The 22582-nt window shown below is 39.8% G+C and overlaps 3 protein-coding genes across 6 annotated transcripts in view; all 3 read left to right on the forward strand.

The window, feature by feature from the left end:
• myo10l3 (myosin X, like 3) overlaps positions 1-4220 on the forward strand; it is a gene marked incomplete at its 5' end in the record, with an annotated part of 50505 nt that extends 46285 nt beyond the window's left edge. The window contains 10 exons of the mRNA XM_083908448.1: positions 125-319; positions 404-561; positions 972-1095; positions 1254-1551; positions 1632-1839; positions 1941-2077; positions 2170-2293; positions 2376-2864; positions 3622-3813; positions 3906-4220. Coding sequence (XP_083764574.1) covers positions 125-319; positions 404-561; positions 972-1095; positions 1254-1551; positions 1632-1839; positions 1941-2077; positions 2170-2293; positions 2376-2864; positions 3622-3813; positions 3906-4010 — 2030 coding nt within the window. The 3' untranslated portion in view covers positions 4011-4220. The remainder of the gene's footprint in view (positions 1-124; positions 320-403; positions 562-971; positions 1096-1253; positions 1552-1631; positions 1840-1940; positions 2078-2169; positions 2294-2375; positions 2865-3621; positions 3814-3905) is intronic.
• Positions 4221-6624: 2404 nt separating this feature from the next.
• Positions 6625-13967, forward strand: pttg1ipb (PTTG1 interacting protein b). 2 transcript variants are annotated; one of them, XM_083908318.1, is made up of 10 exons: positions 6625-6767; positions 7380-7435; positions 7524-7632; positions 8792-8894; positions 9242-9307; positions 9815-9861; positions 10104-10130; positions 12039-12167; positions 12280-12351; positions 13909-13967. In XM_083908318.1, exons 1-9 carry the CDS (start codon positions 6653-6655, stop codon positions 12306-12308), a joined length of 681 nt encoding a protein of 226 aa, XP_083764444.1. In that variant the 5' UTR covers positions 6625-6652; the 3' UTR covers positions 12309-12351; positions 13909-13967. The 2 variants fall into 2 exon arrangements, with proteins under 2 accessions (XP_083764444.1, XP_083764445.1); XM_083908319.1 differs by having other exon boundaries at positions 6695-6767; positions 7380-7439.
• A 4887-nt stretch (positions 13968-18854) lies between these two features.
• The window catches only part of fmnl2a (formin-like 2a), a gene marked incomplete at its 3' end in the record, with an annotated part of 55557 nt that continues 51829 nt past the window's right edge, over positions 18855-22582 (forward strand). For all 3 annotated transcript variants that reach the window (XM_083908918.1, XM_083908919.1, XM_083908920.1), the window contains exon 1: positions 18855-18969. In XM_083908918.1, coding sequence (XP_083765044.1) covers positions 18856-18969 — 114 coding nt within the window. In that variant the 5' untranslated portion in view covers position 18855. The remainder of the gene's footprint in view (positions 18970-22582) is intronic.

The raw sequence follows: 22582 nt of genomic DNA on the forward strand, positions 1-22582 counted from the left end.
AATAAGATTCCTCGGGTTAGGTCCAAAAAGAACTGATGTGTTTCTGTTTCTGTATGTTTAAGAACATATCTCTGTCTGCTCTATGTATATAAGTTCTATAATCTTTCATTTCTATATCTTCCAGGCTGGTTACATAAAGAGATGAAGTCAGGGGCTAAAAGCACGTCTCTGAAGTTGAAGAAGCGCTGGTTTGTTCTCACCACTAACTCTCTGGACTATTACAAGTCATCGGATCGTACCGCCTCCAAACTAGGAACTTTAGTCCTCAACAGTCTCTGCTCTGTGGTGCAGCCTGACGAGAAGGTCTTCAAGGACACTGGTCAGTTCATTGGTCAACGTTATTCTTTATATACTCAATTGTTTAGGGATTCATTCTCTTAAAAATGCTTTGTTTTTTCCTTAGGTTACTGGAACATCATCGTCCATGGGCGCAAGCACTCATACCGTCTTTACACCAAAATGCTGAATGAAGCCATGAGGTGGGCGAATGCCATACAGGGAGCAATAGACAGCAAAGTTCCCATTGAAACGCCAACCCAGCAACTCATCAGGGACATCAAGGTATTTCGATGTTCATTTGATTGTTTCTGACGTTGTTTGGATCCATGTTATTGTGTGGGTGATTTGTTGCAGCACGTGTCACTCTAATAATACATTTTATTAACATCTGGGCATTAATTATATTGTAATGGCAATTCTTTTCAGTCCTGCAAACCTTTGGCAGGGGCAAACACTGTAGTAAAATGAGGTACTTGGACTCACTACACGTGTGCCGTGGTTCACTCTGTGAAGTCTGTGTTCACCTTAAAATGATTTTGTTTCCCTATTTTCCTTCCACTGTGTCACTGTGATAATTCATCACTGATGTTGCTTCTTTCACTTTTCCAATCTGGACCTCCTCTTATTCCGAAATATACTGTGCAAAAAGTAATTTCCTGTTAGATTACTGATCCTGTTCTCTGTCACTTAAGGAGAGCAGTTTGAATGTGGAGGCTGTGGAGCAGACATACTGGAGGAACCCCATCCTGAGATATACCCAGCATCCTTTGCACTCTCCTCTTCTACCTCTGCCCTATGGAGACGTCAGCGTCCACTGTAAGTGTTCTTGCCTGCATCTACTGCTGTAGCATCTTCGCAAGTAGTATCTTCATTACATTCCAAAACACAATATCTATTAATGTACATCTTTAAGACATAAGAACTCACTAGCTGGGTACACAACAGTGAGAAATCGTTTTTTCTCTCTTTCCCAGTGCAAAAGGAAAAGGGTTATACCAGCCTGCAGGATGAGGCCGTGAAGATTTTCAACTCACTACAAGAGATGGAGGCCGTCTCTGATCCCTTACCAATCATCCAGGGAATCCTACAGACCTGCCAGGATTTGAGGTCTTTAAGAGACGAGGTTTATTGTCAGCTGATCAAACAAACCAATCACGTCCAGCACCCCAACAGTCTTGCCAACCGTGCCCACTGGCACCTCCTGACCTGCATGAGCTGCACCTTTCTGCCCAGTCGAGGCATCCTACGCTACCTCAAGTTTCACCTCAAAAGGTACAGGCTGCATTCCCCCGTTGTATGACACTGCAGAATGGCTGAAACTCTACTTCACTGACTTTTTTGTCTATTTTCAGGATTAAGGAGCTGTTCCCCAGTACAGAGATTGAGCTGTTTGCTCATTTCGTCTGTGAATCTCTGAAGAAAACTAAAGCCAGAGAGTTTGTTCCCTCCCAAGAGGAAATCATGGCACTGCTCACCAGACAGGAAATGACGACCACAGTGTACTGCCACGGAGGAGGCTCCTGCAAGATCTCGATTAACTCACACACGACTGCTGGAGAGGTAAATAAGCTGTAGTGGCACAGTTAGTAAAGTCGATAATTTTCCTGATTTCCATAAATTGTGATGATGTGATTGTTGATTCCGTGTCTTGCTTTGTTTAGGTGGTTGAGAAGCTAATCAGAGGTCTGGCCATGGAGGACAGTCGCAACATGTTTGCTCTCTTTGAACACAACAACACGATTGACAGAGCTGTGGAGAGCAGGGTCCTTGTGGCCGATGTTTTGGCAAAATTCGAAAGGTTTGTTAAATGAAATGATTTTTTTGTTTTATGTTGTCTTTTGAGAGGTTTTTTAGGGCATGAAAGTGACAGAGTTGTGCTTTTCCCACCAGATTGGCTGGCAGTGAAGAGGCTGAGGATGAAGGCCAGTGGAAACTTTATTTCAAACTCTACTGCTTCCTGGACGTGGAGAGCATGCCTAAAGAAGGAGTGGAGTTTGCATTTATGTTTGAGCAGGTGTGTTTTACTCATTTTAATCAGTTCATTTTAGTTCATTTTAATCACATGTTGCAGTAAATGTTCAACCCTCTTCTTTCAGGCTCATGAAAGTTTGACCAGAGGCCACTTTCCTGCCAGAGAGGAGACTCTGCAGCACTTGGCTGCTCTACGCCTGCAGTTTCTGTACGGAGACAAAGTGCGGGTCACCTCCTGGAACCTGGAAAATGTCTACCCCTTGGGCCGTCTGCGCACTCGCATCCTGCAGTTCACCAAGGGGGGCGGAGCCTCAGGTTCTGGGTCTGGGTCTGGGCCAGGGCCAGGTTCGGGCCAAACTCTGGAGCGTCGCAGGACCAGCTTCCTGGAAGGCACACTGCGTCGGGGCCTGAAGACGGGCTCGATGAAAAAGCAGCGCATGGAGGAGGAGCAGATGCTGGAGATGTGGATCAAGGAGGAGATGTCTGCAACGAGAACGAGCATCGTGGAGAAGTGGTCTCGCTTCGCGGGTCTGGATCAGCATCAGGCCATGCTCAAATACATGACCATCATCAAAGAGTGGCAGGGATATGGATCCACACTGTTTGATGTTGAGGTAAGTTTGTTTAGACTCTTTGAATACCATGTACAGATTCAATATCATTTTTTTTTAGAATTTATGTACCTCAGTGTAGGAAACTCATATCCTCAAAATAATCATCATCACATTCATTTTCAGTTGAAATATTTCGGTAACACTTTAGATTAGGGAACACATATTCACTATTAACTAGGTGCTTACTAACAAATATAAGTAGCATACTAGCCCTTCATTAGTAATCATTAAGCATGTATAAACACCTATTCTACCTCTATTATGACATGAATTAAGATTTTTCCTCCATAAGGTGTTAATACGTGCTTAATATTTAATCTAATCTAATAAAGGGCTAATATGCTACTTATATGCATGTTAGTAAGCACCTAGTTAATGGTAAATAAATATGTGTTCCCTAATCTAAAGTTTTACCGTAATATTTAGTTCATCGAGTTTGTGATGAAGGTGTTCCCTTTATTTTTGTGAGCAGTAGATGTTCAGAATCCTGTGCCATTTCCAGCCATTTATTTATTTATTTGTGTAAATATGAAAATATGAATGATACACATTAATGTGCCATAGTTTAATGTCCATCTGTATTCCCAGGGCAACATGATAAACACATATAAACATGCATACATTAATACACAGCAACACTGATATGTAGTAATACAGATTACAATGTAAAGTTCCCGCTCTGCAAGGTCTGTCTCCAAAAGGCCTTGACACTGATCGCACAGTGACTAATGCTCCTGCTGCATTTCTGTCTGTGCAGTGCAAAGAAGGAGGCTTCCCTCACGATCTCTGGCTGAGTGTGAGCGCCGAGAATGTGTCCATCTACAAGAGAGGAGATCCCAAACCTCTGGAGAAGTTCCCATACGAACACATCATCTTCTTCGGTGCTCCACAGCCCTGCACGTTTAAGGTCACAGTGGACGAGCGAGAGATGTTCTTTGAAACACCACAGGTGTGTACGGCATATGTGCACATTATTGTCAAGCAGCAGACATTATTGTATTTTTTTTTTTGACTGTGTGTGATTTATCATTACATTTCCAGGTTGGAGAGATCACAAAGATCATGAAAGCCTACATTAATATGATTGTGAAGAAGCGCTGCAGTGTGAAGTCTGTCTCCAGTTACGGAACCACGTGGATCAGGTGATTGACTGAACTCTGTGTAGATCACTGAGAGGATGAACAAATCCCTTTGACATAATCTGTGTCTGTGAGCATTTGACAAACTCCATCCACAAAGATTCTTTCCTAAAGAGACTGCTGTTAACTTTACTGCTTACGGCGAGTGTGGGGACGCTAAGTAACACGCCATTTTAAGCTTTACATTCGTCTTTGAGTGTTGCCTCCCTCCATGTTACTCTCCTTAGTTACACTGGTCATCTCTTTCATTTTACTTGAAAAGCAATTCAGGTATCTGTTATATAGAGAAAACTTAAAGAGCTGAAATGCTCTTTTTTCCACCAAAAAAAATGATTCAAGATACATTAGTCACCAAATTTATGCTTGGTGTAATAATATGATCCAGAACCAGAATGAATTTCTGCCAGGCCTTTATCCCAAACTGTGTAAAAGAATATGTTGCAGTGGCAAACAGTTACCCTTTAAATGTTTTTCCAGCCCTTTGTAATGAATGTTCTCCAGGAAATGGAGATTTCCTCAGGTCAATGTGTAATATAAAATTACATCCTTCTTAGGGAGATCCCTCATCTTGCCTTATTTAAGTTTTTTTTATTCCAGTTATTTAATCTGGATTAAGTACAAAAATGTGGCCTTTCAGGAACAGAGCATACACTTTGGAGTATTGTTGTGTCTTGTAGTGGCAGTTATTGCCCGCATGGGTGTGTGTGTGTGCACCACAAAATATTCAAAAAACAAGTCATAAATGCAGCAAACAAAGAAACTCAGTTGGGATTACCACTGCATCAGTGGAGATGCAACCGTTTAACCACTGCAGTAGCCCATTAAAAAAGGCCACAGAACAAACAATCAGTGCAAGTAACTATGGCCTCTCATCTAGAACACGTAATGTATTGATTCAGCTTCATGTGTAATGAGTTGAGGGTGTGTCTTTGCAAATTTTTTTTTGTAGCTGAAACTGTTGTACTCTAAGAGACAAGCATGCTATTTTCTGTACAGTGTCTGAATCAGTTGTTTTTTTGTGTGTGTCAAAGGTCATGTGTGGGTGGAGTACTTATTTATTTGACTTTAAATAGGTGGGAGAATAAGCTCAAAGGAATGTGCTGGAAATATAATGATGCAATTTAGCCAGTGCTTTGTTAATATGTGCATTCAGGGAAGATTTGGAAATGGAAAGATTTCGCTTTTTTTAATCCTGATTCTGAACTTTTGTCCAACTGACATAACCTAAATGTGTTGACCTCAGCACTCACCATGCTCTCAGTTCCTCTTATAGCCTCACTAAGGACTGTGGATATTTCCTGTCCAAGGCCTCTCCATCAGCCTAGAGTCCATTTCACTCTCAACATAACATGGCCCAAAATTAATGAGCTTAGTATTTACCTCATTCACTGTCTTCCACTGCTCCGATCGTACTCACTTATAGGCGTTCTGGTCAGCTGCCGGCGGCCACACCAGAGACTGATCTTGTCACTGACGATGACTGTATTTCTCAGACTTCTGATTGTTTTGAAGAAGAAGGAAAAAAAAATCAGAAAATGTTTTATATAAGAATTTAAAGATGCTTTAATAAATTATTGTATTTCAAATGCCGTGTTGCGTTTAATTATGTGTGTCTCGTCTTTTGTTGTGCCTTATGTTGGACCATAATTTAGATCTGTGTGGATTTTATAATTGATAAATGTTTTTATGGTAAATAGTTCAAGGCTCGTCTGGACTGGAAGAGTATTAAAGGTACAATGTGTAAAATTCAGCAACATAGCCTAGCGTTAGCCTAACAGCATAGTTGTCTGAGTCATATTTGAAAAAACACATTTTTAGCAAGAGAACAAGAAAAGACAATTATATTCTCGCAATTATCCTATTATGCTAACGATATGTAGCCTTCAGTTAGCATCAAAATTCAAAACATGCTTAAGTTTGTCCATTGTAGGCTTCTGTAAAAACATAGTGGCAGCCATAGAGCTGACCCAACTCCTGATATAAATATCCTTATATCCAATGTAATAAATAGCAGAAATAAGCTAAGAATGAAACACTTAAATACAAAAAAAAAATGTATCTTTAATGTCTGCCAAAGGAAAATATGTGCACCTATATTTTACACACTGCACCTTTAATATAAGCATGAAAATAGCAAACTTAATTTTTATTCTACTGTGCAGAAAATACAGTACATCATAAACATATGGTTCTATGATTTATAAATAATTATATATTTTTTATAATTGTTTTTAAACTGTATTTTTACAACTTTCATGAAAAGTGCAACAAATAATGAAAAATATAAACAAAGAAAACATGGACAATTAATGGCATATGTGCATTCTAAATAAGTTAAAACATTTGTTTGAGTTTTCTTCCAGATACTTTATATTTTTATATTAGTATAAAACAAGACCTCACAGTCTCAGAGAACTTCAAAGCAATATTCCAAAATAAATCACAGAAGAATGCATCAAGAACGCACTCACACACACACACACAGATGTTTTCACTTTGCAGCTGTTTTCATGTAAACTCGCGTCAGCTGTTCGTGACGTCATCCCGCCCCGTAAACCATCCCGGGGTCCACCCTCCACAGAGACTCTCCACACACAAACACTCCACTCTTTAATGTCCGCGCTCTCGTTGGTTCCACCTCGTCTCAAGATGTCCGGAGGCCGCGGAGCTTCGGTCACACTTACTTTGTTTTCCTTCTTCTTCATTCTGTGCGACGTTTTCCTGAGTTCGCAGGCGCAGACGTCGACTCCCTCTCCGGCTCCGGGTAAGTTTATGTGCCGCTGCTGCTGAGGCTCAGGTCAGGAGGCTGTCACATGACGGAGAAAACGCAGTTTTTTTTACTCACACTAGAAGTTTAGTGAAGCTAAGTTAAGCTAAATTAAGTTAAAACACATTTTAAAAACCTCACTTGTCCAATGTACAATTTACACTTAAATATTAATAACAATTCCTAAAATGTCAAATTTGAGTTAAGAAAAACAATAAAACGTTATTAAAAGATACATAAAATTAGCATGTTTACACAGTAAACATCAGAACTGATGTTGTTGTTGTTTCGTGAAGAGTTAGGCTGTTGCACAACATTTAAAATGTTTATTTTTTTCAGTCCTGGATGTAAGAATGTCTAAGATCAAATGGTTTGTTGTCCTCAGTGCTCTGGCTGTTGTATGAGGCTGTATAAACGTAATTAAACCTTAAAAAAAGCCCACATACTGTTATGACCTCTTATTTTAATGCACACTAGCTGAATTCTACAAAGTGCTGATCTGTGTCTCTTTGCTAAGGTTCGATCACATGCTCTTGTCGTATTTCAAAATACTACAAAATAAAGCTGCAGTACGTCAACTTAAACGCTTCATTGTTACACTTTTTTCAGTCACTTGTGGCCAAAGATCCAACACCAGCTGCGAAGAATGTTTGAAAAATGTGACTGTAAGTAAGTCGACGCACATGCAACAACGCTACAGCCGCCCACTGTTGTCCTCTGTTGATATTCATCTCTGTGTGTGTGTTGTTGCAGTGTTTGTGGTGCAGACCAACCCAACAATGCATGGACTACCCAGTGAGGAACATCCTGCCCCCAAGCAGCGTGTGTCCTCTGACTGATGCACGGTGGGGGGTTTGTTGGGGTGAGAATTTTCACGTCTTTAGATGGCGTCAGATACGGTTGCAAGTATTTGTTGATGTTTTCGCTGAAGTTTGTTTGTCTGTCTATTAGTAAAATAACTTGAAAAGTCAAAGATGGATTTGGATGAAATGTCCGCAATGGGACCAGGAACAAGTGATTCAATTTTGGGCCTGATCCGTGGGGTGCTTGAACTGCCTTGGCAGAGGTCAACGCTCTCCGAGTGCTTTTCTAGTTTTAACTTGTTTTTTTTCTTGATTTTTTGGGAATCGAAAGTATTATGATGATTCTCATGAGGATGTGCCACGTTTGCCTTAATTACACGATAGCACATAGAAATTGAAGAGGTCACCAAGCCCCAGAGCATCAGACTGTATATTACTATTTATTTATTATTATTGAGTATTTACTCTCTGCAGTGAAAGTTGTATATTTTATATTATGTCATTATTTTGATTATGATATTCTTAAATATTTTCACTGACATATTTATATGCCTATTTTTTTAAAATCTTATTTCGTTGTGTATTCTATTCATATTTTGTATTTCTGAACATTTTTACAAACTGCTTTTGAAAGGGAAGTTTCCCAGTGTTGCTAACATCAAAGATTAATTCAATCAAATTGATTAGAAACACTTATATGAATTATTAATTAATAACAAGTATAATCATTCACTACACTCTTAGAAATAAATGGCTAAGTAGAACCATTTAAGGTTCTTCAGCTTGTCCTCATAGGAGAACCCTTTTTGGCTCCAGGTAGTACCTTTTTATAAAGGTTCCACCAAGAACCATTTTAAAACCCTTTATTCAGGAAAGGGGTTTTAAAGGGTTCTCTGGATCAAAAAGGTTCTTACTGGAACCATAAGGTGTCACCAAGAACCCTTTTAAAACCATTTATCCAGGGAAAGGGTTTTTCAGAAGCAAATGGTTCCAGGTAGAACCTCAGCCCTTGTAGAAGGACCCTTTTGGAACCCTTATTTCTAAGAGTGTACAGTCATAGCATTGGGTCTTCCTCAAGAAAATCTTATCATGAGAGACTGCCATCAAATCAATATTGAATCAAACACCCGATTGTTTACTAAAGTCCAACAGAGGAACCCCCTTATTTACCAAATCTGAAGACTGTGTCAACTTTCTTTGTGTCTGCCTGTGATACAGTCAACTTCCAGATTCTGATCATCACCATGTCGGTGCTGGCCGGCGTCATCATCATCACCGTCCTTATCTGCTGCTTCTGCTGTTGCAAATGTGAAAGAACTGGGTAAGCAGCATAAAGTCCCATGAGGTGATGGCTCTGAATTATGGTTCAGTGTGGGAGAAGGAGGGAGGAGGAGGAGGAGGAGGAGGAGGAACACAATGGGCTGTTTTTCTTCAAGGCCACACTGATACGGCCATCTCCAAAAGCCTGCCAGAATGTGTGACGGCAGTTTAACTCTGAACTCCTCTTTCTGTCGAGATGTGCTCTAACCAAAAACAAGTCAATTTATTACATTTACTACAACAGATTTACTGAATTCTCACTTCTGTCACATATATTATACTGAATACTTTAAACAAAATGTAATCCTATGATAAATATCCGTATAATAACATCGTCTCATATCCCAGAAACAAGAGAGAAGACGCAAAGGTGGAGCGACAAACCCATGCAAGGAAAGCTCGTCAGAAAGCGAGGTAAATACTGTATGGGCTTCCGACACACGCTAATGTAACTATACTTGTATGTTTATATCAATGTACAATATCAGCAAACACATATACACATATACACATATTTTAAAGGTCCAGTGTGTAAGAACTGGTCACATCTAATGGTGAGACTGCAAATTGCAACAAAAGGAGGACTCCACCGCTTACCCCTGTCTTTCCCAAGAGCATCAGGGAACTACGGTGGCCTTCATGTACCAGAAAACATGTATTTCTTCTTCCCTTGTGTATTAAGCTTCCACCTGAAAAAGCGTAGTCTGGCTGGTTTGTAAAACAAGGTCCTTTTTTGGTTGAATTGATGTCAATAAATCTGCCTATACATCACACACTGGACCTTTTAACTAATAGAGTGAGTTTTAGTTGATGCAGTCAACATTCCTTGACATTATACCTTGTGTTAATCCATAATTCAGGGACATAATTGTTATCTGTCGTCTAACATTTTATCTGTCATCATGTTTCTTTCCATTATAGGAGATCGGAAATGCAGTTGAGGCATGATGAGATCAGGTCGAAATATGGTGAGACGTATTTCTTTTTAAATCGTTTTTAAGGTTTGTAAAAGATAAGATAATTAAAAATTAATATAATGAAATCTGGGTTTACACCATGGAGAAAGACTAACATTAAAAAAGAATCCTGTAGTGCCATCTAGTGGAGAAACACACATTTAATTAATCTAAAATTTAAATTTTTTTGAATGTATGTGCTGTTTGTAAGGGAATGATTGAATATCTAATCTGCTCTTCGTTCTTGTTTTCAGGTCTGGCAAAGGATAATCCGTACGCACGTATGGACGACCGTTAAGAAGAATCACAGAAATAACTCAAAAATCCTTAAGACGTTGAAAGACAGCACTCAAAGTAGCATATTAACTGTAATGATGCAGATTAATTTCATTAATGTTTTTTTTTTGCAATCATTTTTGACACGTTCTGCTTATCTAATGTTTCTTTGTTCTTTTTTTTTTTCATTTAGATGTGAATGATTGTGTGAAAATCTGCTCCTTTAGCTTACTTTTAGATAAATTATCCGCCATGAGAAGTAAATATTGTATTCATTTTCATAAAAATGCGGTATTAGTCAATTCCCACACCTCCACAGCTGATTGGGCGTTGTGGTGCTGTTTTAACTCTAATTTCACTTAGCGTTGCTGTTTATTTTTGTACAAAGAAATGTTCAGTTGCAACATGTAACAGTTTTCGTGTGATTTTTCATGTTATCTGTTGATAAATCATGAATATGATTAAGAATTTTAGTGAATCAGATAATGTTAATGAGCTCGGCTGAAATATGAGGTGTTTGATTCTGGTGAAAAACAAAAATGTGACAGTAAAAAGTAATGTTTTACCTCTAAATGTGAGTATAAAACATGACAAACATCCAAACAGTGTTTATTTTAACAAATGGGTCCTTGGTTAATCTGTTTTTGGTGACCCAAGTCTGGCCTGAAGGTTTCATTTGCAAACTGGGCCCTTCTGTTTTACCTAACTCGCGGGAGTGCGCAAAATCAACTTGCGCGCTCACGTATACGCGGTCCCGATGCAAAATAGAACACGTGAGCCTTTTCCTCGAATCACATTTCAAATTTGAGCGCGCGCGTTCCTGTTAGTCCAAACGAAAGAGGTGGCGGAGCTGAGCTGACAACCCGCTTTACCGATAACGGCCGCTCTTTACGATATACAATTATTCCCGGCAACGGAGCAGAATGTCTGAGGAAAAGCCAAAGGTCAGTGTTTGTGTTTCATCGACGGAACACCGTGTTTGTGTTTGTCGTTAGCTGCTAACGAAGCTACTAGCGAATTAACGTTAGCATGCTTTGCTAAGCTAGTCTGCTTCTCGGTTACAGATGCGGCATTTGAGCGGGTAAATGGGGAAAACAAAGGTCCGCTAATTAGTGGATGTTATGGCTTTAGGCGCATCGTGTTTGTTTTTTTGTAAAGCCATTCAAACCACAGCATTATCGTGCGCCACCGCATTGTATACCACAGAATTCAGCATGTGCGGCTAATGTCGGTGCCAGAGATTGCCGGTTAAATGAATGGTTTGTGTTTTCTCCAGTTGCGCCATTGTGATTTTCTGCGCCAGTCTAGATTGCTGTGCTATCCACCGGAAGAACCATGTAACGTTAGATATTCGGCGAAATCTTCGTCCAGAATTCAGCTTGTCTGATTTAGAAGCGGACTTTAGGTACCGGCTGTTGAATTTCAGTTACTGATTACGTTATTGAACACCAGAGCCGGTACTAATCTTTATGGGTCCCCAAAGCAGAATATTACGCGGTCCTTCTCACCACCACAGCCAATACATTACCATTGCCAGTGTCTGATCTTTAGTAATGTTATTTTCAGGCTGTTAACATCTTCCTATGATAACATTTACATAATATTCATTATATTTAATGTTGTTTTGTGCCCTGTTTTCTCTTCTCCATCTGATTAGGATGAACCTTTGTAACAGTAACACATGATATGAAGAATTTCTCTACATAAATATTTGTTTAACATGCGTCTCTCTAATCTATATTTTGTGTTTGCACTGCAGTAACTAAATAATAACATAATTAATAATTGACCAGTTGTTTCTATAATAACTCGGCTTAATTAACCCGCCAAGTAATTACTCATCTACCTTTGTTGCCACTAGGCCTTTTCCTGTTGGCCTTGACTGTTGCTAATGCATGTGGTTGTTATTGCAGGAAGGAGTGAAGACAGAGAACGACCACATAAACCTCAAAGTAGCTGGTCAGGATGGGTCGGTCGTACAGTTCAAAATCAAGAGGCACACTCCGCTAAGCAAACTAATGAAGGCATACTGCGAAAGACAGGTAAATCTACCTGGGTCAAACCCAAACTTCTCATTTCTATTTATTGTTTTGTCAGCAACTAATGGACTCACAAGAATATTAAAATGCTCTCGTCTTTTCCTGTTGTTTACAGGGATTGTCAATTCGTCAAATAAGATTTAGGTTTGATGGACAGCCAATTAATGAAACAGACACACCTGCACAGGTTGGTGAAACACAATATATTATGTTATGTATAACAATGTGTTATGTTCAAATGTCTTGCTCACAATTAAGTACACTGTACACACTACCTGGAGAAAGCACTCGTATTGCAAATGTCCATATACCCCCCGTCTCACAAAAATAAAATATGTCTTAGAAAATTCCTGAAACAACACCCAGTCGTTTCTTCCTTTGGTAATAACGTGCATCCTCAGAAATTGAATCCAATTTTTTTAAATTTTTGAGTCCTGACAAACGCAGCCAAAATCATTACCTCCTTGGCAATCTCAATTGCTGTTCACCTGTATGTTTACAGTTTGTAATGCATTTAGTGGAGAATTAATTCAGTGGTCAGTATTAAATGGCATCTTAATTTAGACTAACTCTGATTGTCTGTCGTTCCGGTGAGATAATGTAAATATCAGGTTGCAGTTACTTGTGCACATCCATTAGATTTTCTTTTTCATTTGTGGTAGATTGGTTAAAAATGCTGTCGGTAACATGGACAAACCGTACTCCTCTTTTACTGCTGGTGACACTGTAAAACGTTTCTGATCCTAGCAGGGGAACTTTGGCCAAAATTAGGAAAAGAGATGGTGAAGAAGTAAAAAAGTAAACGCAACTGGTAATACTATTCAAACTAAAATACTTAAATAGAAGTATGGTACGGGTAGGAATTGCCTGGCCTCTTCTATGTCACTGCATAGTAGGACTTACTGTCAAAATGAGTGGCTTGTGGGCAAGCATGACTGTCCATAATTTTCTCGGTCAAAACCTCAAAGAACATTACGAGACTTAAAGATGGTAGTTTAAACACTTGCCATCCAGTCTGTTTACACTTGCTATGACGCATTAGATAAAAAAATGTCCCAATCCAGCTCTGTAAACACGGTCAGCTGTACTGTGACTGTGTTTACCGTGTGGTCTGTGCCTACAGTCGGACTGAATTGCCGCCCACACTAAATACAGCTAGATGAAACTCACGAATGCGGCAAAACTGACCGCTTCCTTCTCGTAAAATAATTGAGGATGTCCCTTTTTTGGAAAAAAAAAATGTCACTGGGGGGGTCCGAAAAGTCGCTAAGTTGCTTCCTTTTCCCCTGGCTTGGACCATTATGACTCCATTTCTGTGATTGTATACATTCTACTCTATACTATTTTGATGGAGACATATCCTGAAACAAAAGCGTGTTGACACGAAACCCTTTCAGAAACGACACACGACGAAACAAGTATTTTGTTCCCATGGCTTATTCAATCTGGATCAGTAATATTATCTTTTGGGCATTTTCTTGTACATGTAGTAAGTACATTATGAATGAATAAAGGGGACATTAAAGCTTATTTTCACTAAACACTGAAGTGCAGTTCCGCTTGCAGTGCAGTGGGACTGTAGTTTGTGTAGCTCTGTCTCAAAGTTTAACATTTGAAATGCTCGATAGATCAGACACCTTACTATAGTGTAGACTATGATCTTAATGTAATGTAAAATAGATTTTTTTTGCTGTAATTGTATGTTATGTGATGGACTAATGTCTAATTTGCTTTTTCCTCACAGCTGGAGATGGAGGATGAAGACACTATTGATGTATTTCAACAACAGACGGGAGGCATCTGCTCTTAAGGGTGATGTGGACTCTCCTCACAGAAGAATATTCACACCATTTTCTTCACGTTGCATTTGTTTTTCCCTCTTTTTCACTGTGCTTTGTTAATTGTTAGGCTGTTCACAACATCGACATCAAGTTTTTTATATATATATAACTATATTTGACATGAAGTCGTGCATGTCTGATATCAACCAAACTCTTCATTTTTTGCTTGCGTTTCATCAAGATGAGGATTGGTTCATTTTTAATTAATGTTCTGGATGCAAACAGCTGCATTGGAGCCATTTATTAATGTCTCCAGAGATTGGAAAGGCGTTATGACATGAAGTAATAAACATGTAGTAGTCTCTTTTAAGAAAAGCAAAACCCACTTAATTTGCCCACACCAATTTTACCTTCTACTGTTGCTAAGAGAACATGCTTGATCCAAGAAAGATTTATGTGAATGGTTTACCTCACTAATGTCACACTCGTTGCAGATTTCACTCAGTTGGCATAAATGTATGGTTGTGATTCTGGACCAAAAATGCTAAATGAGAAACACTCTTTTATATAAAAAAGGGTTTTTGTTAGCAAGAGATGTAGTTGTACAATGATAATGTATCTAGTTTGTCTGCACCTTTTTTTGAGACCTTTAAATATACAGAAAAACACGTCAACTTCAGTGATCCATTAAGGGTTATATATCATGTCAGTGTATGAATATTGCATCAATCTAAATACATTTGTCTAAAATATATCGGCTTGTTGGGACTTCTGGATTGGTTGGTAGAAATCTTAGTTCTCCATTTCATTTTAAAAAGTTGACATTTGTTTTATTCGCAGGGTGTCATTGGCAGATATTTCTCTTTTTCTTTTTTTGATTTGTACATTATTTGTCGTCCCTATACTGTATACAATAAATATAGTTTGATACTCCGCTTCTTGAGGACTTGGCTTTCATGTCTGTGGATATGCTCTAAAATTTTATGTTTTCTCACTGCTAGTTGAGTGTTCAAAGTAGTCATAATTATGCCCTTTTTTAAAAAAAAAAAAGGTGGTTAACATTTTACTTGAAACAATAAAGGAGGATTGGTCTCCTCAGTCTTGCATGTCCATATGGAGCAAAAACTACTACCAATGCACATTAGAGGGCACTGTTGCTCTGTGTGTCTGCTTTGGTTGACTCAGCAATCCACTCCCTGTAAAATCACAATACAAAGACACATTTGTTGCTCCACAGCGGAAGTGTGAAGGCTATAACTCCGTAGACTTTCTTATTTTAAAAGAACTTTTTACAATTTTACAGATGTTACTAAATTGAGCGGCCAAACGAACCGTCTGACGTTCTTTCTTTTTTTTTACACACTGGTCTGATTGTGCTGCCTTTTATTTTTGGCAACGTATATATGCATTTTATAGGCCCTTATGGAACCACTTGTAGTAACCCTGACCTCAGAGATGCAGCTGCAGGAAGCCGTTCAGACTTATACGGTACATTCTCACTCTGGTTTCTAATAGAATATATGCTGTGTTTACTGAAATGAAAGGATCTGAATTTCCTTAACTTGTTTATTGTGCGGCCTACAGGATAGGGTCAACTCATTCCAAGTTTGTTTACTGCTGCATTATGTCACTATCAGCTGTGTCAGGGACGCATATGAGGCAGCACACACACTCTGTTTTTCTTCTCTGTATGAAAGACACTTTGTATTATTGTCACTTGAAAGCTCATGCTTATGTCATGTGCTGCTGTGCGTTCGGTCCATTATCTTGAAATCAAGACATATGTCATAGTAGATGTATTCTTCATCTCTTTCCAAACTTGTCATGGCATAAGTAATATCAATAATCCCTTCATTTTACTGTGTGTAATCCAAGAATTTGGCTGTCCTGTAGCAACCACACATTATAATAGTCATTTCGATTGTTGCACTCCGGTCTAAATTTGAATAATGTGATCTGGTAAGACATAAATAAAGTGTCCACTTGCAGCTCAAATGTTGGATTTTAAAAATAAAACTACTGCCTTTTAAGCTTGTTCCTCCCTTTAACGCTTGGGGGAGGGGTTCTTCAGAATCAGACAAGGCAAATCAACTTATCATGGGTCACGTAATGACCGTATGAGGTCAGTCATCTGCGTTCCGCATCCTCGACGTGTCGAGCCAGCCTAACCTCCGATGTGACGCCCCCCACCCTCCCCTCGTGGATCACTTCAGCATCATGAATGAAGCCAGTGTGCATCTGGAGAGCCTCTGGACCGTCTCCAGAGCTCTTGCATGCTGACGTCATCCTCTTGTGTGTAATGTGGTCTCCACCCTGTCAGCAGATCGGATTTCACGCTAATGCATGTTCCAACATTTTGAGGGAGGAGGGATAAACATGTCTTGACTGTTTTTATGATTTTAAAACAAGTGCGGTCATACATTTTCGAGTTTGTTGTTGCTAATTACACAAACCAAATATAGTGAAGGTACTGCTGAGTTTTGAAGGTCTCTCATTTCAAGGATCCTTCGGAATACTATACAGCATAGAGCAAAGATCTGAAAGTTTGAACCAGTGACTGTGTTGGGATGTACTAATAAGAGCAGGCCTGTCTTTGAGAAAAGTGAAAAAGTACAGTATGATAACAATATATCACCATTTTTTGTGCAGTAGTCAAGTCAATTGTATTTATTTAGCCCAGGGGGTTCTCAATCCTGGTCCTGGGGACCAACCGCCCTTCTAAAATATCCAGGACACTGGGTCCTCAGGACCAGGATTGAAAAACCCTGATTTTATTTAGCCCAACATCGCAAACACAATTTGCCTTGAAAGGACTTTATAGTATGTACACCCTCCATCCTTAGACCCTCACATCGAGTGAGGGGAAAACTCTGAATGTAAAATGTAGAAAGTGACGGAATTTGTAATGTTAATATCAATCTAAGTATTAATGAGGCTGTGTGGACACAAAGCTGTGCCTTGTTCTCAGATGCAGTTCCAGCCTAAGGAAGGGGAAACTGGTCACATTTGAACAATTTGCCAACCAAGGACACTGCAAAAAGGAACGAAGCCCCCCCCGATCACCGTGGAAGACTGGAAAAGAACAGACTATAAGAACATTAATCCAATAGAATTTAGAAGATTGCAGAATCTCGAAATACAAGTCCATTTGGGCTGCCGTAGAAACACATCGACAGCCTCTATAAAGCAAGCCCCGTTGATTTTCATGTTAAAGCAATAATACACATATACAAACACACTTATTGGTAGTATACACTGTGCGAAATACAGGGGGTCTGGGGGGTCTAAACATGTTACAGTGTAATTGGAAAACATGTTTTTTTCCTAGAGTTTTGTAATTTCAGTTTTATATGATCTACATACATACCACACTTTGCATCCTTTCTTATCCTTTATAACCAGACAAAATGTCAATTATTTTATTTGTAATTTTGTATTTTAATGTTTAAGTAAATTGCTTTTCCAAATGGCGCTGTGGAAAAGGCCCACACACGCCCACATCTGACAGGGAATATAGCCAATACTGCGGCGTGGCACCTGGGGGTGGTGAAACAGGATTGCGCAATTTCGCACACTGGTTAGTATATTCAATTTATGCCAAAAAAATCTCCTAAATGTTACACACTACATTACCTTTAATGTATGTTGTATTTCAATTCAATGTGTATTTTAAACTTTGTTATACTAGTCAAAACTTATTCAGCCTTTCTGAAATGAGTCACCCCCCCACAAAATTTTGTAACATTTTGTTAGCCTAATAGCATAGTTGCCAAAGTCATATTACAAAACCTCCTAAATGTTGAAAAATATACCTTTTATGTACATTTTCCTTCATAAAACGTTATATTTAATGTGTATTTTGAACTTTGAAAAACTTTCTGAAGTGAGTTGACCCTCAAATTTGTGTTTAAAAAAGCCCCGCAGTAGCAGGACTGCTATTAAGCTAACGATGTTGGATGTTTCTGCCAACAAAAACCTCCTAAATGTTGAAAAATACACCTTTTATGTACATTTTTCCTTCATAAATGTTCTATTTAATGTGTATTTTGAAACACTTTCTGAAGTGAGTTGACCCTCAAATTTGTGTTTTTAAAAAAGCCCTGCAGTAGCAGGACTGCTGAGGGGCCTCCTTACGCAAGGCTGGGGCCCCTGAGGGACGCAGACTCAACTTTGTGTTGTGTGTCACGATGAGTCACAATGGACTCAAAGTACCACAATGCAACTCAGACTAAAATATCGTCTCCCCTAGCTACGGCTTTGGTTGATACGCCCTAATAGAAGAAGAAGAAGCAGAAGAAGTGGGAGGCTGGTCCCTGAAAGAGCTCATTGTGGGGCGGGATGTGTGTGTGAGTGTGTGCGGTGTCAGATGTGAGAGGACCCCCTCCTCCTTAAACTAGCTGGATACGGATAACGAAAGCCACCTCTCCGCTTCAACTCTCCGCTGGCGAATAATTGCGTTAAAGCGTGAATCATGTCCGTCGTCATAAGTACACACTGGGAGTGGAGACGAAATTGTGCAAGATACGGATAAACCGCGTCAAACGAACAAGCTCCGTGTGGACTCAGACTCAAGTTTCCAGGTCGTCCCGAGTGTGTTGCCGTGATAATGCCTGAGCAGAGGCTCTGCTGCTGCCGCCGCTGCTGCTCCACACACCCGTCGCATTATCATGCTGCTGCTGCTGCCTCCCTCACATGTGCTTTGAAGAAGTGACCAGGAGGAGAAAGCCTGCGACAAGGAGGGCGACTCAGCCCGAACCTTAAACCCTGAACCCGGATACTTTCATTTTTCTTTCGCCGTGCGGGAATTTTCTTTAAGTGGACGCGGTGGTGGTGGTGGAGGGGGAGGCGAGGAGAAGAAGAAGGAGAAGAAGTAGTAAAAAGTTCTTGTACTTGTTGGTCGAGCAGGAAACATGGGGAACGCAGGGAGCATGGAGCAGCACACTGACTTCAGAGGACACAACATGCCTCTGAAGCTGCCCATGCCAGAACCAGGGGAGCTGGAGGAGAGGTTCGCCATCGTTTTGGTAAGAAAGAGTATAAAAAACCCGTGTGTCTCTTTCTCTTTGTTCCCTCCATGCTTCACTGTCCTGGGACGAGACAGCTGTGCTTGTGTGTGTGTGTGTTGGTCCTCTGCTTTTCCAGCAGCACGCCTGGTCCTTTCTTTGTTTTTCAGGAAAAAAGGGGGTGTTCAAGAAAAAAAGTCACTGAAAATCATTTTTTGACATTTCTTTTTTAACTTTCTACTGTTACCTTAATGCTTCTGTGTGTGTCCAAGTGTTAGGTCCACCTGCACTCATATAATCTGCTGGATTATTGCTTTTATTGGACGCCCCCCCCCCCACTTTTATGAGCCTGGGCGCTGCCTCACTACTGCCCAGCAGCAGTGCCAGGTCCTCTAAAACATCTGTCACATCATAAAGTGTCAACAACATCTGGCAGCAATAATGTTACCTGGGTGGGAGGGAACAACAACAACAACAACAGTGCAGATCATGGCTGTTTTTATTGTTAAGAAGGTAATCTAGACTTTGAAGTGCTGACAGGGACACATTTAGATTCATGCTTTTCTGAAGGACTGGTCACATGTTTACAGAAACGTCTGATAACAGTGTGAATGTGGGTAATCGGCAGGTTAGTATGACAAATCAATTCAGTTGTTTGGTGAATTAAACTTAAGAAAATAGTCAAAACTTGATGTCCACTAGTGTTTCTGAAAATCAAGATCTAAAACCAAACACTACAAAAGGAATGGTCGAATATAAAATTGATTTGCAATCATTTTAGTAATAAGTTAATATTTCATCAACTGTTGATAGCAGCGAGCTCTTCCTCGTGCTATTTCGTGCCATAAAACATCAGTGTGTATATAGGTCAAAGTTCTGAGTAACAAATGATATCCGTTGATCGGGAGATTTTTCAGGTCCAAGCTTCTCGGTCCCGGCGGATAAACGGTGAAGAACAGTGAATGTTGGGTTGAAATCTGAGAACAGGCAAAATGTGGGTCAAACGTGATTGTCGCTCAGCCTCCTGCTCTCGTAAACATTAGCTGCTCAGGAGCAGGAATTTGACTTGAGCAAACTAGCGTTGCAGGATTGTAAAACTCGCCTTGAAGAAGAAGACAGCCAGCCACATTTTTCCTTAATGTGAGGGTCACGGATATTTTAGCCCGTAAGCCCATTACATTAAGTGGATTGGGTGGAAGTCAAATCAGTGTTGTGCTGGGGTGTGATCGCTGCCTGTCACACACTGATGAGTGTCTGTGCTGCAGGCAGCAGACTTCGTTAGGAGGGTTCATGTCACGCCACTGAGGGATTTGGCTCTTGTTCCTCTTAATCATGTCTGCTGTTGGAATCAACTTCTTCATACAGTTAAGCATCAAGAGGAACCCATCCCTCTTTATTCTATGTATCGCATAGCAGAAAATGATAAGGATCCATTAGTAGGGGTTTACAAACCTAATCCTCATTGTGCGCTCTAGAAAAAACACTGTCTACCTGTCTGATTTCATGGGCGGACTGTCAGAAAAGCTGATCCCCGTAGCATGTCAGGAACTCCCCCGCTCCCTCCCTGCCTCCTCCCAGCTGCCAGCATGATGCCTCAGTTCTTGGCGGGATGCAGGCCCTCCAGCATTAAAGGAATTTAGTGCTATAATCACAGCGTTTAGTGTTATTTACTACCATTTAAAGCCTAATGTGCCTCAGCCATGTTCGATGGCAATTGGCTTCATTGATTGCCACAGCGAGCGGCACTGTCTGACACTGACGACCTCGCTTCACTTTTAACGGCAGGTGATAAGGATCGTACCTTTTGTGTCCCGGTAAATCAGTGGTTAGGTAACTGATGACCTTTCACCTTCTCGTTATTCCTAATTTCCCATTATTATTATTGTCTGTCTACTCATGACGAGCTTTGTCCATTTGGTACATTTACTCCTGAAATGCTTTGAGTAAGGCTCGATCAACAAGAAAAGCCCTTGATCACAGTTGGGGACCGTGCAGATTAAAGGCTTGTGCTGAGTGTGACCACACTGAGGCACTCGCTCATCCCTCAAAACCGTCGCATTTCTTCTTAAAGACTTTGAGTTGTTGAGTTTGAATCCTTGCTGTGTGCTGTGATATGTATATATTTCTCCTTTCAAACATTGACTGGTGAGCCTGGTCATCTGAGTAGACCACTTGTGTGACTAATTCTTACAGCGTGGACATGAATATATATATATATATATATACATATATACGTGGAACAGCCTGAAATAGTATAATAGCAAACAGGAACTATCTCTAATCAGATCAGACATGGAAGAGCCCCACAAAACTTTTACAACCAACCTGGTTACGTGGGAGTTTCTGATGTAATCTTACTCAAACTGTACTGATGTTCGACACCCAGCCTTAACAGATGTGTTGTGATTTGTTGAGGTTATCAATGCCTTTCATTAGTTTTCCCACATGTGAAGTTTTCACTAACCTTTGTAAAGTATGAAGAACCATTTTGGTCAGTTGAATTTAGGGCTGAACAATTAATCGAAATTATATCGAAATTGGAGGCGCTGTATTTATTAAAGCCAAAACGTGTCAAAATTTCATTTTCGATTCATTATTGTCTCGATCTATACACATTTTATTCTACAGACTGAAGAGAACATCTTTGTTTCTCATGGAGCTGCACAAACATCAGACCGGAATCATTTTTAAGATGTTTATCGAATGAAAATTAGTAAAAAAAAAATCACCATTTACCTTGGATATTGCGAATCACATCACAATTCATGTCAAAATAATCGCAATTAGATATTTATTCAAAATCGTTCTTAGTTGAATTTGGCTGGGTTAATGTTGACATTATGCACAGTAAATGTACCGTATATATAAAATATACAGTATTAATAAGTCCACACATATGCCAGTAGTCACATATAGTCACATATGCAAATAATTAAAATAAATTGGGCTGACTAAAGACATTTTAATTGGCTTTGATCCTTTGTGTCAAAGCCAAGTGGTGGAAACTTACTTGGAATAAGGTTGTGTCTGGTGTCATAGCAGCAGTGAATTACAAGTGTTGTTGCATTGATGCACATCTTTCTGGAAAAGTCATTATTAGAGTTCACTCTACCACAGCTTAGCTGACATTTTCTACTAAAAGAAAAGCTCCCATTGAAGTTTCTGTCTCATGAATCCCCAGAGGCAGTGGCTGATCTTGGAAATAGATTTTAGGCTAATAATAATATACATGCGCCACGATAAGGGTGACTAATTCACATGTTCTTGGCTGTGAAGTGAGGTAGAGATTAAACTTGAATATTAATTATTTAAGTACAGAAGGTAGATCCCCTACAGTCATGAACAGAAATTCATTCACTATTTTTTTCTCCAGTAACTAATTCACTGTTTGATACAAAGGTTTTCTTTTCTTCACTTTGGATTTCTTTTGTTACTAGTTGTATATACCGTTCTCACACACAGTATCCTGGGAATAAATGCTCAGTCGTTACTCTTGGAAACATTCTTGCAGCTCCCTCTTGGTTGCCATAGTTTTGGTGAAATACTGTAAGTCCAAAGCAAGGAGATGGATCGCAAATGACTATCAGGACTTTAGGGCTTTTCATATCAACATCCTGGTCGATCAATTTACTCT

This window comes from Microchirus variegatus, assembly GCF_963457635.1.
Source record: "Microchirus variegatus genome assembly, chromosome: 22".
Taxonomy (NCBI): Eukaryota; Metazoa; Chordata; class Actinopteri; order Pleuronectiformes; family Soleidae; genus Microchirus; species Microchirus variegatus.

Coding starts and splice junctions, on each gene's coding strand:
- pttg1ipb (XM_083908318.1), top strand. CDS start 6,653: ATGTCCGGAGGCCGCGGAGCTTCGGTCACACTTACTTTGTTTTCCTTC. Junction 7,436..7,523: donor AATGTTTGAAAAATGTGACT/GTAAGTAAGTCG, acceptor GTGTTGTTGCAG/TGTTTGTGGTGCAGACCAAC. Junction 10,131..12,038: donor AAAGGATAATCCGTACGCAC/GTATGGACGACC, acceptor TTGTTATTGCAG/GAAGGAGTGAAGACAGAGAA.